General features: G+C 33.9%; 1 protein-coding gene across 1 annotated transcript; it reads left to right on the top strand.

The window, feature by feature from the left end:
- The first annotated feature begins 143 nt into the window (after positions 1 to 143).
- LOC127872646 (receptor-type guanylate cyclase gcy-10-like) lies at positions 144 to 15801 on the top strand. Its single transcript, XM_052415975.1, has 9 exons — positions 144 to 245; positions 1574 to 1912; positions 2206 to 2350; positions 6086 to 6369; positions 8200 to 8617; positions 10405 to 10584; positions 11080 to 11178; positions 14794 to 14882; positions 15668 to 15801. Exons 1-9 carry the CDS (start codon positions 144 to 146, stop codon positions 15731 to 15733), a joined length of 1722 nt encoding a protein of 573 aa, XP_052271935.1. The 3' UTR covers positions 15734 to 15801.
- The last annotated feature ends 1777 nt before the right edge of the window (positions 15802 to 17578 follow it).

The following is a 17578-nucleotide window of genomic DNA, read 5'->3' as shown; positions in this document are numbered from 1 at the left end:
GGAAGCCGCGGAGTGTAGGAGATTAAGTGAAAACCTGCGATAATATATCTAAGACGTATGGTGAGTTGAAGGCGGTAGATATGGAAAGAATACAAAGCATTTTGCCGTTTAAGATCACGTATCGACTGCGTAGCTTGTGCGACATGGAACGCTCCGCGAGCATGTGGCGAATCATTGTGCTTACCATGATACCCGGCATAATTCTTGTAATACAAAACAGCCTGCATCTGAGGGCAACAGCAAAGGTACGTGTACTGATGAGTCAAATATCTAATGTTAAAACAAACAAGACATCCATTAACCTTTATTTCCCATACATTAATAACGTCGTTTATGCTAAATTAACACATCGTCATAGGCATGATCTAATCCCAAAATGCAATTTCTAAAATGAAAATCTTTCATTTATAAGCCCTGATACGTTTTCTCTATGCGTTCGTTTGTCGCGGATATAAACGATGTTAGCATGTCTTTTTTATAATCGTTAACGTCTGCAGACTGCGTAGGCAACGTCTTCCGTTGAGTTTTATTTTGCTGCAATGAACTTCTATGTACGGGGAACACTCGTTATTGTATATCTTAAGTCCAGTCTTTTTGTTTGAAATACTGATGCACCAGGTGCTGAAAACATTTGTTTATATATTAGCTTCATGATGTCGATGAATATTTGCGCATGTTTAATTTATAGTTAGATATCAAGACAATGTTAACAATAATAATATTTTGACACATATTAAGCTTCACTCTTGCCTGATATATTCCGATTAATAGGATTTGTTTAATGTTTGTTTTTAGTATTCTTAGCATTATTGTTGACAAATAAGTTAAACGGCCATATTATAGGTTTTTGTTATATTGATTTTGAATCTACAATATATTTTAATAAATGTTTCATCTATATCAAATCTAGAACACGTAAACTTGTTCTTAAAATGACCATGTCTACAAAAAGTGGGTTTATTTAATTGGCAGTGTACGCAATTTGACTGGTTTCATTTAAGTTGAATCCTATATCATTATTATTTTGTTTTACTGACATTGAGACACGTTTTCTTCAAAAATACAATTGCACAGTATCTTCAAATGCAAATTGCATTCGATTAATGGTTTTGCTGCTAATTGACGAGTTAGATTTGAAAGCTTTGCACGATTGATGAAGCAAAAGACAAAATAAACTGCTTCTGTGGAAACGAATAAAATATAATTTGTTCTAGAAAGAAATCAATAAGTTTGTCATTTAAAGATGCTGCAATAGCACATGTTTTAAAAAGCTATTTATTATTGAATAAATATTACTCTATGTTTGCCTCAACAATTCGCGTTCTATGGAAAAGATTGTAGTTGTATTTGGTGCAACATCATTACCTATTATTAGAAGCGTCTGTTGTATGTTATTTGCTGAAAGCAACCTTAGGCCTAGAGTGCATTTTCTATAATTATTTTAGAAAATAATAGTATATCTATATATTCATAAACATGCACACTTAATGAATCAAAATAGGAGACTAAAGCGTTATGTCCATGAACCTGATGCAATGATAGTCTAGTTTCAATTATTGTTTTGTCGTACTAGGCAATAGAATCCAAGAATTCGATGAAAGTAAACGTCAATCACTCATTGGAACTGGGCGTCGTCATCCATTACCTACAGCTTGAGACGGGAATAGCGTCCCTTTACCTCAGTTCAAATCTTGACGAAATTCTGAACCCGAGAGTGCTGAACGCCTACAGAAACACGGACAATGCCCTCGAACGTTTGGCTTACTGGGTGTCGCACAAGGATGCCATCTCATTGCCCGCTTATTTTGCAAGCAAGGAGTCATTCCATGAGAACTTGAGGCGAATCCGTAAGGAGGTCTCTAATATAACGGTCCTGGAGGAGGTTGTCAATCTCTACACAGTCTCGACAGACGTAATTGCAATTAATATATATATGCGATCCTAAACGATTCAAGATTTGAGATTTCGCCCAATGACTGTTCCACTAAGGGACTTCACGAAATGCCAAATGTTTTAAAACGACTGGTTACACCGTATATAACGTATAAGAAATTTATTTCAAGAGAAAAACACATACATTATTTTCATATATCCTTCTTACCTTTTCAAACAGTCATGTTCAAATTTTATTATCAAAAAAATGCGCACGCATGTATCCGGCGAATTCATTATTATTAAGATTGTTTAACTGATTGTATATTTGAGGTGTTGGTAGACTGGATGATAGAGGCGGCTAAAGAAGAGCGAGACACGCCCATATGGGCCCAGCTGGTTGCATATCACATGCTCATTAGATGCAAGCAAATGGTGGGCTTAGAGCGCGACATTGGCTCCCATTTCTACACACACGGTAATTATTTATCTTTGACGACCACAATCGCCAATTATTTCTTGAAGTTGTAGCTAAGATCATAGATCACGGATATTCAATTACAATATCATGCTTACTGGATGATGCATGACTTATTGTACATTCTTATTTGTCATTTAACACACATAAGTACACCCTTTATATTTTTGTATTATTGTATTTAATATAGAGGGGTATTTGTTTTGTTGTTTGGTTTTATTTTTATTTATTCTGTGGCTATAAAAAACGAATGTCTTTGCCTATGGCGGTGATTAAATACTTATGCTTTTGGCGGTCAATACATTCGATGCAAATACGATCCAACACATGTTTTCGTTAGGCTTCTGGACTACGGATCTAACAACGCGCAAGATATGCTTGCGTGTCAAACGAGTTAATGTATTTTGGCATCATACATATGACGCCGTATTGGTTACAAATGTGTCGCTTACTTATGCTTCGTTGTAATTTAATCATTTTTTACTAGCATATTGTGTGAAAACAAGGTTTACTGTTAAATTTTAGCAATACAATAAAGATGGTGTCTTATATAAATCACAATATACGTCAGAAAAGTATGGTGAAAAACAAATATTAGTATTTCCGTTAAATATATAAAGTAGTATTAAGGTTGCGTGAGCATAGGAAAGTGGTTGTCTAATGAAGTTTGTTTACTTTCTATCCCCATAGTAATTAAACAGAAAAGTATTGTGTACTACAGAAAGTAACAAGCTTTATATCGTAATTTTGTTAAAGGTTTGATAATATCAAGATCCTCGGAGAATTATAACATCGATCCTCGGAGAATTATAACATCACGGTAAATTAGTTGGTATAATTATCATCGGCAGTACTTCTTCCTTCAACTAATACAATGTGCTAAAAAAGTCTTATGCCACACTATACTATCATCGATTTCAGTGCCTTCAAGTATATCAGAAGAGGATATCATTCATCATGTACAATGTAATAAAATAAGATTCCTGTTCCATTAAGATTATGTGCTGAATGGCGATAAAAGATTGACACATAGAGATATTTAAGAATTAATTCAGGTGAAACATACGATCTTTCTTACACCTATTTTTCCTACTTTTTTGTAGATAACTCGCTATTTTGATCATGTAACAACTTGTGTAGTTGAACCATATTTATTTATAAAATAGCAAGTTAATAATCGTTTTAATAGATTGCTGGTACCCATTACACTTATTACTGTTAAATTACGTGTGTAATATTTGATTGACGGGTCACATGTTGGCATTCAGGTTTTCGTTTTCTCTCTGCATAGGAACGGATTAAAATGGTATGCTTTGCAATCACCGTTCCAATGCGTTGATCTCAATTTTAATAATTTATTTGTATAGTTGGTGAATTTTCATAAAAACAGTCGATAAAAACAAAAATTTCTCTCCTTTCTTGAGTTTTAGGGTTGACTATAAACATTCCCAAACCTTCGGTGAATACTCGACGCAACATCATTTGTGTAGATAAATAATGTGAAAAAAATAGTATCTTTATTAATGCAAATTATATTACCAATCATCTTGACGTTCATGAACTAAGATATAAACTTAAAATACTTATTTATTTTTACTGCGCTGCATCATGCATGTTTGTCCCGTTTGCTAGATCGCCCAATTAAAGGCGTGTATTTTCGGGTAAAGATAAAATGGGTTTAATACGACACAAACCAGAAGCACTTCTTTGGAAGATAATTAACGTTTAAGACTGTTTAATTGCGTTCGCAAATGTCATGGCATACAAAGATATTAAGCAAAATGAAAGGAGAGTGAAAACTAACTAGCAGTAATTGCACGTGCAGACAAACTTTAAAGGGGGTATTATGAAATACTGAAAAAGTATTAGAGATAATTAAACAGCGGAATACCGGTGTAAAATACCATCATACATTTATTTCATCTGACTCCTTGACCTATTTGTCGCGTAAACCGAAGACGTATACAAAAGAAGATTCGTATAATGTTCGTATGTCATTACAATGAAGGAAAAGAATATATTAGCCGATCATTTTTAACACAACAAAACATTATACAATTTATTTACCAAACGAAGAAACAATAATCTACACAGCTTTTCAAGTGCATTACTCAACATATTGACTTCTCAAACATACTTGTGAACTTAACAGTAATCTCTTTTTTAACTGATTTTCAACAAACATCTGTATTACAACATGAATAAACATATGAAGCAACAAAACTTTTTGGTCTCTTACATATACTCAAGTATCTTATGTATTGACTATGTCTGCACATACACATACACATACATTTAAAGCTATTTTATGTATATACTTAGAAAAACCACTGTATTTGCTTAGGTATTAACATGGTATTGCTTAACATTATTACCAGAAACAATATTTTTGAGACGATGCTATGTTATTTTCTAAAGAAAGAAAAGGAGTGGGGAAAAGCTATGTTTAAAGGGGCCTTTTCACGTTTGGGTAAATTGACAAAATTGAAAAAAGTTGTTTCCGATTCGCAAAATTTCGTTTTACCGGTAGTTCTGTTATTTATGAGGAAACAGTAATACTGAACATTTACTATGCTCTAACATAGCCATTATATGCATCTTTTGACGATTTAAAAACTTAAAAATTATAAAGCGTTGCAACGCGAAACGATTTAATAATTTGGAGAGTTCTGTTGTTGTCGCTATATTTTGTGAAACTACGAGGATTACTTATCTAGAGTATAAAATACATTTGTGATTGTATCTGGAAGAATGGCCGAGAGGTCTAGGTCGTAGACTTTTTACTCCAGGACTCCAGGAGTCAGTGGTTCGAGCCCTGCTGAGGTTTACTTCATTTTTTATGTTTTTATGTTATACTTGATTTTTTGCTGGAGCTTTTAAGATCCAGTGTTTACATTTATCAATATAAAGCATTTAATGACAAACTTCAAAACACGCCAAAATTTGTGAAACGGCCCCTTTAATAATAAGAGAGTTGTATCATTGAAAAACAAATTAAAAAAAAAAAAAGTAAAATAACAACAAAATCAAAAGGCCCGCAATATTTGACATATTTCACAAAATTTCACACACAAATAAAAAAAGTTTAGAGGGTTAAATAAAAAGATGAAACAGAAACATCCTTAAATGTCGGGGACATAGGCCAGATTCTTTTAATGAGTTATTGCAAAGTTGTGCCATTTTTATAATGTTATCAATTTGGTCTTTTTCTAAGGCAATTTAATTGCTTTTCCAATATAATTTTTATTCTTAGAGCATTGTTGAAGGTCTCAATATTTGGCTTTTTGACTTTTAATTTGGTATTGAATATGTAAAATTTCACAATAATTATAAAGTTAATCACTTGATTATCAGTGCCTCCTTTTTAGTTCCAAAAATGTGTAAAATTGTTTACTATTTAATAACAATGTCAGCTCCTGCCGTATCGGTTGTTCAAAATTACATTCATATATAACGTGTATAATTGTTTCCTTACAACTTGCACAAAAATGCACTTTACAGTAATCATGTAAATAACGTTTCTACAAATTATTTTGATTTGCTTACACTTGTATAATTTACTGATATCTTAATCTGATATGTAATCACACATGCATCTTTTTAAGTATTCATTGCTGTAAAATGATTTCTTGTACTTTTAGAATGACGTTATAATTGGAAATAAAGTTCTTTTATATTTAAGAATAAAAAACATGTAAAACCTTGGCATCTAAATACAATTTCCTTTTTTGTCAGGACCTTCGAGTATGAAGCGACTTATTTGGTACAAGTCCAACTACGATCTCGCGAGGACATTCCTTGCGGCATTCGGCAGTTATTCTGAAAAGGGCCAGGCACTTTACATAGACATTGTTGATCCCCGCTTACAAGACATTGTCGATGAACTCAGAGCGGAAATAATTAACAACTCTATTAACGAGTTTTCAACAGACAACGGCGTACACTGGTTGGACAACATGACCGCATATCTTGACAACCTGAAAGAGGTGACGGTTCAAATGGCGATATATATCGAATCGGTGAGCTAGTTTTACATTACTGTTATTTAACTTAAGTAAATAGTGAACATTCAACCGAAAAAGTAATTAAATTTGATAAAAGCTTGGTTTTAAAACATCCATAATATTGTTAGCAGGTAAGTTCAGACTTCCTGACTACATCGATATGGAAAGATCGACGATTCCAAAATTTATGAACTGCTGAAGGTTCGTTGTGGTGGTGGTAGCCGTATCAGTGTATGCAAAGTTTCTTAAAACTGTTAATTCTTATTAATTAATTGGTATTGCGCGTAAAATTGACTTTTCAATAAACGCTTATTCATTTGTCAAGACACGAAGAGGATAGGCAAGGTAGAGGCAACAATAAAGATACATTCTTTCAATACTTATGTGGGCCGTTGATATTCATTACAATTTGCAAATCCGATCTATATTGAATTTTATACTGCTCATGTATGTTATTCATATCAAGGTCCTATTATTATATGTAAGATTTACATGAATAATGTTATAAACAGCACAATGCAATTTCGATTTTGAACTAAAACTTAGACAATCAACATATTTTGAATGTGAACAGCACACTTCAGGAAACACGCAAATCTGAAAAGCATTTATTTTTTCACACGCAAACATCAACAAAAATCATCAAGTCCAGAAGCAAATATGAAACAAGTAGACCAATTGTTCGAAAAGCATCTCCTGATGACTCATAGGTTACATTTTCTCTGGTTGGTCATGGATTTACAAACTTAAGGCGGATGTGTTCAGCCGTTTGATCGGCTTCCCCACTGTGGCATTTTGGATACGGCATATGGAAGAGTCAGGTTTGCATGTGATGGTTAAATTTATTGATCAATGTTAGCGGTCGAAAGATAATCAGTTGTTTTGGTTTGGAAAGTTGATGGTAGTTGTCCTTTTGCCGTTTAGTTCTGAGCAGACACTTGAATATTTTGTTTATTTCTTCAAGACTGAATCTTTTTTCCTCGATGTGTTTTCCTCTCCACGCTTTGACATTCTGTTGACTCTTCAAGCAGTTAGTGTGATTTGTGCTCTATTGTAGTTTCCCAGCGTGGCAGATCGTCACTGCGATAGTATAATTAGATTCAACGATATGCAAGCGCAATAGTTTATTATCATTTTATTAGAAGACACAAAGTCCCACTTTAATCTTACACTTTAATTAGTAAATTAGAATCTATTCCTGTATGACGATGGCCTTCCGCACGAAGTGACTTGATCATGAACAGACGCCATGGCGAGCGAAGCTTGCTTACAATTCACTATTTAACCTTGATGTCCATACGGTTAGCTCGCCCGAGTTAAAACATCGTAAATGGACATGATTGCTCAAGTCGGTGATTGTTGTGCGAACAAGTAAACTCATATGCAACAGAGCTATTACATATTCAATTATCTAAAGCAAAAACAAACTGCTTGGAGCGGACAATCCAAATTACACAGAGTTATTTAGGTCATACATTGCTCATAGCGCTTGCCATTTTGATCTTTCTCCCTACTGTAACTTTACCAGGGCAAGTTTGTAAACGAAACAATACAAAACACATGTTTACCTTCAAATTTCAAAATGTGTTATCTTTTTTTCATGGACTTTAATTCATCTAGTATTCCAGTCACTGCTAGTACGTGCAACATTTGAATTAGAGGTACAAATAATAGAATTGAAAATTATTCCATGGCTATTCTTAACACAAGGTATGAGACCAGGCTTGAAATACATCTAACGGAACATGACTCCCGGAGTAACTCCGCTTCAAATTGAAATAATCTTACGACATCATTTTCCCAATAAGCTTTGTTATTTTTTTAACTACTTCATTCCGCTTGTAGGAAGTAGAAGATGAAATCTCAAAGGATGAAGTCGAGGTCGTAATTGACGTCATCGTGCTCATCGTCACCGTGGTGGTTACGTTCGCCGTATCCTGCCTCATCTACAAGATCGCTAAGGACATCCAAAACGTCAAAGACATGCTCCAAGAAAAGACGCTACATCTTGAGAAGGAAAAGAGCAGGACGGAGTCCCTTCTCTCGCAACTCGTTCCCGCAAAAATATCCAAGCGAATGCATCAATGTGCCACGGAACCGGAATTCTTCCCCAAGGTGACCGTCATGTTTGTGGAAATCAGCAATTTCGACATGCTCATGTCGAAGACTACGCCCGCAGAGACTTTCGCGTTGCTTAGTGACATCTTTGAGGTCTACGAAAAACGCTTGATTCCGTTCAACGTCAGCAAAATAGCATGCGCTGGTAAGAGCTTTTGACTAGTTGTACAGCTTTAAATATTCAATGTAATGTTTGGTATACATACGCAATCTAAGTGCAGATTTACAAAATATCTCAAAGAACAGAATGTCATCGGTAAATAATCCTTGATGAAAGAAGTTGACTGTGATGTTAAATAATGTCATTAATTCGATTCAACTTAAAACTTTCTTAAGATATATGAACGATATTTTATATTAGAAACATTTACAAAGTGTGTTCAAATTAAAAGTACGTGCACCCATTCCTTTTAACATAAAAACCACTCTCACAATTTTTATTTAATTTTAAAGATTGTCGTTATTATTGAACAAAAACTTAGAAACGGAATTGTGTCATGTTGCACTACACTTTGGAGTCAACATAACATCAATGTTGAACTCAAAAGTACGGTGATGATAACGATAAAACTATGCTTTGACTATATTGAGTTTGATAATGACAATAATAATAATAAAGATAGTATTTTCGATGATGAAAATGATTCCAAAATTATGACAACTACGATGATTACCGAAAACGACGACTATGATAATGATGATTGAATTGTGCAAATAGGTATTTACTAGTTAATACCAACGTCCATTTCGTTTCAATATAAAACGAATATGATAATGATGATGTAACGATGGAAATAAGGATGTGCTAGGTATAACCAAAGTGCATTTCATTCCGCTATATATGTGCTACTTCAATGCACTCATGTATTGAACAAAAAGCGAACGCACTTTGGTTTTGATGACCGAAGTTGGGTTTACAACAATATGCGGTACTACAATGCCCTCTGTTTACACAATATAAGCAAACACACGTATTGCTGCCAGCGCTTTTATAATCATATGCTTCAAAAAACACGTACTATTTTAAGTAATGCTTCCAGCGCTTTTATTTTCATAAGCTTTAAAAATCTTTTTTTTAAACGCTGATGATTCCATATATTGTTTCCTGTATTGCTCTCGCCACAATGGCGTCATTCGATTTATCAGTCAAAGATAATGGGCCAAGGAAACGGTCAAACGTATGCCTAAAACAATTGCTTAAGAAATGCCTATTCCTTATGCACTATAATGGTCATAATACCCGACAATAAGGAATCGCATGTGATGCAATCTACAACCGTATGCAGTATGAAGAATTCAAACACTTTCCTTTACCATTGACTAAATATTCTGCGGACTAAGACAGAAACTGTTTAGATAAATTTACACTTTTTTACTAATCCGAGCATGTGGATGTCTGCAATTTAGATCTTACTCTTGTTGTTAAAATGCGTAACAGGTTAGATATTAAATATACCGTTATAGTAGTAATAAAAAATATCAGTTTGAAACGACGGGCGCCTTCGATTTTTTGTCGTGCTCGATCATTTTCAATTTTATGATGCATGTCTCATTTGAAGTGTCGAAATTTCATCTGCGCGATGAATCAAATGAAGCTGTTAAGAGACAAGTACTGTACAAATTGCAATACATGTATTACGATAGTTGAACTTGAAACAATAGTATCCGATAAGCTGTAGTCTGAAATCAGATGCGTGTTTTATCCTTTAATAAGTTTTAAAAGTAGGAATATAAATAGAATCAATAAAAACAAAGAAACAAAAACAATATGCGGAAGAAAATGCTTTTAAAATCAAATAGCGAGAATGCGCGTTACGGTGATCTTCGGATCACTGAAGTTGCGCATCAAATTGTGTATAAGTCCCGTGTTTAAAAATGGATGCCTTCTATGCATGCAACAATAACAAGTTACCCATCTACCGGATATTCCAGGAAGCCGATTAATGGTGGCTTCCGGTCTGATGGTGCGTATCTCCGCTCGCGCGGCAGCTGATGTCGCCTGTTTCGCGTTGGATCTGCTGGAACGAGTCGGCCAAATACAGGCAGCTCACGTTTTGGGCGGGAAAGTACAGCTACGCTTCGGCATTAACACCGGTAATCTACGTGACAATCGTATGTGCGACTGCTTTAAAAGACTTGTACACGAATGAAACAACCGGTACATTGAAAGATAAAATCAAATAGAGAATCGCAAGTTCAGAACGATTAATTTTATCAAGAAGTAATTGAAATTTTACTTTAACGATAAATAAATTAATAATGCAAATTTGCGGCTATAACGTCGAGTTCAAGACAAAACTAGATGTATAATATGTTAAGTTTATGATATTCGAACCGAATGTAATGTCGTTTGGAGTTTGATAGATCGTTAATAATAATAATAATATCGCAATGGAAAAAACAACAAAAAACAAGTTAACAAATTCATTGACAATTATATGCCATCATTCAAAAGTCGTTGTATGTTGATATTCCTCGGTTATAGACACGTTTTCATTAGTTTGCGTATGAAACGTACATACACGTGTTTTTTATTTTCACTATACAAGAAAATATATTTCATAACTAGAGAAAATTGGAAACACACAAAAACCTCATTCGTTGTAGGTGCGGCCGTCGGAGGAGTGATAACCGCTGGCCTAACCAGGTACTGCCTGTTTGGGGACACAGTCACATACGCCAGGACCCTGGTGGACACGTGTTTACGTAAGTTACCTGTTAGTATTTTCTCTAGAAAAAACCTTTTTCAATATTGAATATACCTGAAATAAACACTCCGAAACTTTAACCGAAATACACAAATATACATTGTACGTCCGTTTTGTAAGACCCCAAAGTAGTGTTTAAATAACTGACAGATCACCTGATACGACTCGGGTTAGATGGTTCAAGAGAACATGGGTTAATGTAGTTACGGTGTGCGGACTGTACGATGGTATTCCCATTATACCATTTAGTATGGGGTATGCCTCTCGAATTAATAGATCACAACATACTTAAAGATTTCCAAATTAAATGTAAAATTATACCTTTAACAAAAGATATATATATATATTCTTTAATATTTCCACATAGTGACCCTCATAACGATACCATTTCTGAAGAGCATTTAATTCCGCAATTATTTAAACAATAAAACAGATACCCGGTAGGTCGTGCGATATGTGAGAAAGAACTCGACGCGAATCAAAATTCAATGTTTTATATCAATCTTTTTACCGTCTTCTCTCCAGGGTATTTATCGTATTGAATATTAAGTACGACATACAGTTTGCCTTTTCTGAAGAGCATTTAATTCCGCAATTATTTAAACAATAAAACAGATACCCGGTAGGTCGTGCGATATGTGAGAAAGAACTCGACACGAATCAAAATTCAATGTTTTATATCCATCTTTTTACCGTCTACTCTCCAGGGTATTTATCGTATTGAATATTGAGAACGAAATACAGTTTGTTTACAAGTCGCGAAACCCACAAGAGGTAGATTATTAACTAACGGCTATGGCATACATGTCGTGAATCTCTCTCACTCTGCTTCTCTCCTCTGTGTCGGTCTCTGTGTCTGTCTGTCTGTCCGTACATACCAGAGCTACAGTATGGGGTTCTTTATGCCCGGTTTTCTGTACAACTTGACACAATGAGGTTCATTCCGTAAAAAATCGCTCTTACGAGGTTAAAATACATTTATAATTAAATGGTTTTCTACGTTAGAGTATCAATTACTCCACAATTATTTTAAACAGTAACCAAATAGTATGTATGAAAAGTTTCAGTGCAAGGAACAAGCATGCAAAGCGCATTAATCAGCTGTAATTGTGAGCTTTTAAGTTTATAACGAACTGCACTCCTGTCATATCTTGACATCTTTTGAACTGCACCAGGCCATATCATTTTTGCATCAACATGTTGAATGTAAAGTCGAATTTTTCCACCAATACGATTTTTTTTTAAGAAACCCTGGCAGGTAGGTTACTCGGGGACATTGGTTGATATAGTTGTCGGTGCAAAAACTTTTTCACTGGCATACCTTTAAAGAAAGTTGTAAATAAAGTGCTAAATATGGGATAAATCCCTGAATCGTCGACTTTTAAATAGCCATATTTCAATAAATCCTGAATAATAGTAACCAGGATTTTAGTGACATACATGGTAATACCTCCTTTGCATATACCAAAATATATGTTATTTCAAAAATGCCTTTAAACAATTATAGAACTTGATTTACTTTCCCTACCGAAATTCAGCGAAATCTATCGGTAACTTTTCCAAGCACATCCAACTTTTCATAGCATATCGCACCCCCTGTACGTCGATAATCCAAACTCAGTTGGATAATTCAAACTGAAGAAAAAAAAATTGGGCCGAAACTGAAACTGAAAGGTAGATTACTATTTTATCATTTCTGCTAATTTAGTAACTACAATGACGTAATTTTTCTACATATGTGAAAGTGAATGTCTGACACACACAGGTGTTTTGAATTTTGCAATGATTTAATAGTTTTCTAGTAAAAAAACGATAAATTTGTCTTCGAAAATTTTTAATTTACATGAAATGCGACCTATGTGTTGAATTATTTACACGTTAATTGACAAAAGAGCGAACGAAACTGTATCAGAGATATGCCAAATTATATCAGGAATGTCCTTTAAAATTTTCCTTTTAACACCTAGTGTGTGTCTGTGTTAAAATGATGTGTTTGCAGGACGGGTATTAAACTTTAAGGATGAATCCAAACTGACATAAAGACATCTGGCAGTTTGGTCATTATCCATCGACTTCTTGATGTTAGTTTGGAATTATCCATACACTAGTTAGGTCATTATCCAATTTGTATATTTTTGTCCTAAACAAATACGAATATATTGCGTTTTCGAGCATTTACGCCAATACTTTTCTTTGCATACATACATGAAAGGTAAATACATTTAAGTCCAAGCATTAAAACATTAAAAACCTTCGATTACAATTTTTTTTGGCCTTAACCTTTCGACAATTTCATTTAATTTTTCAAGATTTTCAAACATATTCATTTTATTTTGACGTAATTGTTTTAATTGTAATGGGTTTATTAGCGCATTGTATCAGGCAAAAAACATTTTATAAAAAAGAAACGTTTATCATGTGACAACTAAACATAAATAAACGCGTTCTTAGAAATAAATGACTGAAGTCTTTATTCTTAGAAATAAATGACTGAAGTCTTTATTTCTGTCGCCATTTGTTTCTTCAGTTTGAAATATCGACGTACAGGGGGTGTATCGGGTTTCCGGGGGTGTTAAAGTATTTGCATATTCATATCTAATAATTCGATTGGGTGTGTCCACGGTAAAAAAATGTATAGATAGTACTAAAATACAATCGAACATGAATAAACGAAGATCTGACATACCATCAAAAATTCAATCAATTAAGTTGATATCATTACAAATAAATTCAATTTAAGACCAAAAATATAACTGTATTTTTTAAACATGATTCCATTTTTTTCTTTAAAAAAATCAATTAAACTCGGCAAATTCAAATATTGTTAGAGCCTGAAAACAACGATAAGTTTTAGAAAGTGATTTTCAACCCAAAGAAGTAAAGCCATACCGGTAATGCGTATGCCTGACCCAAGCACCTGCAAGCATACGTTCGCAATTTTGTTTTCCAAAAAGTGAAGAAGTTGAATGGGAAATATCGTTCCGCGATGGATTTTTAGTAGATTCGGCTTCAAGCTACTTTCTCCATCATGTATATGCATAACATTACCAAGAATCGATTGATTTTAGCAGCGGGAGATTTTTTCTTGCAGATTTAACAAGTAAGTCGCAAATGTTTGTTTTTAAACACAGGAAAGTGGGCTATAAACGCAATACCGCGAGAATACCGGGCTTGAGTATACTTAATCAATATTCATTTATTTATTAATAATTACGTTTAACAAAATGAGCTGATGTATCCGTTGCACTCAACAGTAATCGAAACATCGTCAAAACAGTTCATTCCAAGATGCACTAAGATGTTAGACGGTTGTTTCCGAAATACGACTACTTCAAGACTTCGCCATGTGCAAAGACTGATATGTTCTCGGAATCAAAATAAGAGGTGGGGAGATGTTGCATTTTGTTCTAGAATCGGCACAGTCCTGTTACGTCATACAAAGCCTTGCAAGAGTAACCCCTAACCAAATGTTATACTTAAACATAGTACCACCGTACCGTCCACACAGCGTAACCCCGTCAACCCAAGGCGTCTTGAACAACATACATGTACATGTAGCCCGAGTCGCATCGGGTGTTATGATAGCGTTTATAATCAATATTTTACGTTGCAGCTCTACACGTTCAAATATCAGAGTCTACATTCAGTGAACTTTCTTCGCAGAAAAACTTCATCATGCGAAAACGGGATGACGACAAAAAGGTATAATTAAATGTATATCAACCATAATACAAAACCAAAATGGATGCGCCTGACGTATTGTCTAACCTTTTTAAAGCGAGATAATACGATTTTGTCTAATATTTATTAATTTATATAAAAGGTGTAAAAAATACTTATTAAACATATATTTCAATATATAATTAAAGTAAAGAAGAACATATGTCAAAAAATGCGAAATAAGCCAGATGTTTAATTCTGAAATCGTAAATGTCTGTACAGTCGAATTCGCCAGCATGTAAATCATGCATGTACGATGTGAATCTAAATTTAGTTTAACGGTTCATTTTTAATTTCTGCAATGATATCTATTCAAACGACACACGAACACTTTCTAAAAAGACGAATGCTTAGGTTATTGTAGGAAATATCTTCGTCACAATCGGCTCGGAGCGCTAATGTGTCTTTGCTGCATTTTATGATATTCGTCTTCAATGTATAATTTGTCTTGCCTATTGTGTGTTATTGTAACACATTTTTTACAATACATTAATTATATATAATATAACAATTCATCATGGTCATTGGGTACCTGTTCATTGAAGCAGATGGACGGACCCCATTAGCGAGGTTTCTTGATTGAGTATTGTTATTTATATTTCTTTTTTTTTGTCCTTTACCATTAGACAGATCTAATCAATCACTCGAACACTTACCATAAATTCTCAACCTGCGCGGAAAACTAGAAATTCCACTACAATGGTGACATTATCCAGTGAAACAGAGCATTTATAAAATGCAATCGTTTTGAATCCATGCTATTTCAGTTGGATACTACCACGTACCTGATTTTAGGGAACCATCAAAGCAGTGTCTCGCAGTCGGATATCTAACTTTGAAAATGCCGGCGACACCCACGTGTGACATGGTTAAAGGCAGATGAGGGATGACAATCATATAAACGAATTTGTTTTTATTAAATCCTTATATCGATCACAAAGCAATTATGTTGCCTTAAATGCCTTGCCATTTCGCCTGTTCATCAGACCTACCACGGCAAGTTGGATAATAATTGCTGAAAAAATATTTTGTTCTTGTTAACGTGTATGGATGTTCATTAAATTTTACTGTGAACAGTTTTTTTTTATACGACTTCACTGTATGTGGCATATATTGCCTTTGTGCTATGTGGCATATATTGCCTTTGAGCAACCTCGTCTGGATATTTTGATACATGTACATTTCTACGAACCATTCTTACACGAAACGCTTCTACTTTCATTACATTTTAGGAGCCGCGTTATACGGAAATGGTTATTGTTTAATATGAGCAGTCTGGTCGGAAGCTACAATGTTAGCTAATGAGACCACGAAACCTCGGGCGGCTAAATAAATATGCCAACACATCATTTCAAAATCCAATCTTACTTGATGAAGTTACAGGTAAGACACGAACATATTATTTCATTTTACTCATATAGGGAACGTGCGCAACTTACAGAGAATACTAGGTCGGTGCCGAATAAAGCAGTTTATTTTTGACTTTGCTTTATTCGGCACCGACCTAGTATTCGATTTATCCCATCAATTTTCTTAGTTGTAAATTATTTCTTTAAAAATAGAATAGGAAAATCGAACTACACGGAAACATGTAAGCTCAGTTGAATTATCCTAAGGGATATTAAATTATTATAACTCTCTGATTATACTCCTTTAATTGACGTTTCGGCATAATGCCTTTATCAAAACAATGGAAATTATATGTTTACTACATGTTAACGTCTTTTTACTGCACAATTTAAATAACAAAGAAAATGTTTTAAACGTCAAATGACGTTGTACATGATGATTGTCATAACTGACGTAATATAAAATGGCGCTAAAAATGTAAAAATTCGCCAAAAATGAAATGACTTTAAACACATATTTTGTCTCAATCTTATGTCAAATGTGTGCTTTATATATTTAATAAATTGATATTTTACAATAAAATAATCATCATCATATTTAATTATAATTTACGTAAACTTGTTATCAAAAATTAAATAGGGTAAACTTATTTAATGAATTTAATTATTTCTATCCATATCTACGTAAAATATTATAAATATATTTGATTAAATGTGTCGTGTTCTGAGAAAACTGGGCTTAATTCACATGCGTAAATTTAGAGTCATTTCATTTTTGGCGAATTTTTACATTTGTGGCGCCATTTTATATAACGTCAGTTATGACGTCATCATGTACAACGTTATTTGACGTTTAAAAACAGTTTCCTTGTTATTTAAATTGTGCAGTCAAAAGACGTAACGAGTAGTTAACATATAATTTGCATTGTTTTGATAAAGGCATTATGCCGAAACGTCAATTAAAGGAGTATAATCAGAGAGTTACACGGAAAATCCCAAAGTTATTTTAAGCAAACATTGTTTCATTATTTTAATCGTGCCGAGCCTAATACATTACAAAAAGATCAGTAACTAACCCGTTTTTCTGTTTATCATACCTCTACGTCCCCGATTTTTAAGAAATAATGAAAAAAACACTGAACAACTGCAGCTTTAGCGCGAAAGAACATGCATCGTGTCGTATGACGTGTTAATAATGATGTCACGAGTACGCGCACTTAATATTTGTAATGTTTTTTTTGCTTTTTGTGTTGCATTATTTGTTTAAAATATATTACATCTTGGTATCAAATTGTTTGTTTTGTTGAATCTGATTCGATTTTACTGAAA

This window comes from Dreissena polymorpha, chromosome 3 (genome assembly GCF_020536995.1).
Source record: "Dreissena polymorpha isolate Duluth1 chromosome 3, UMN_Dpol_1.0, whole genome shotgun sequence".
In the NCBI taxonomy this organism is placed as follows: domain Eukaryota; kingdom Metazoa; phylum Mollusca; class Bivalvia; order Myida; family Dreissenidae; genus Dreissena; species Dreissena polymorpha.
The sequence above is the reverse complement of the archived record's forward strand: the minus strand, read 5'-3'. Positions and strand labels throughout refer to the sequence as shown.

Coding starts and splice junctions, on each gene's coding strand:
- LOC127872646 (XM_052415975.1), top strand. CDS start 144: ATGGAACGCTCCGCGAGCATGTGGCGAATCATTGTGCTTACCATGATA. Junction 246..1,573: donor ATCTGAGGGCAACAGCAAAG/GTACGTGTACTG, acceptor TTGTCGTACTAG/GCAATAGAATCCAAGAATTC. Junction 14,883..15,667: donor AACGGGATGACGACAAAAAG/GTATAATTAAAT, acceptor ATGCTATTTCAG/TTGGATACTACCACGTACCT.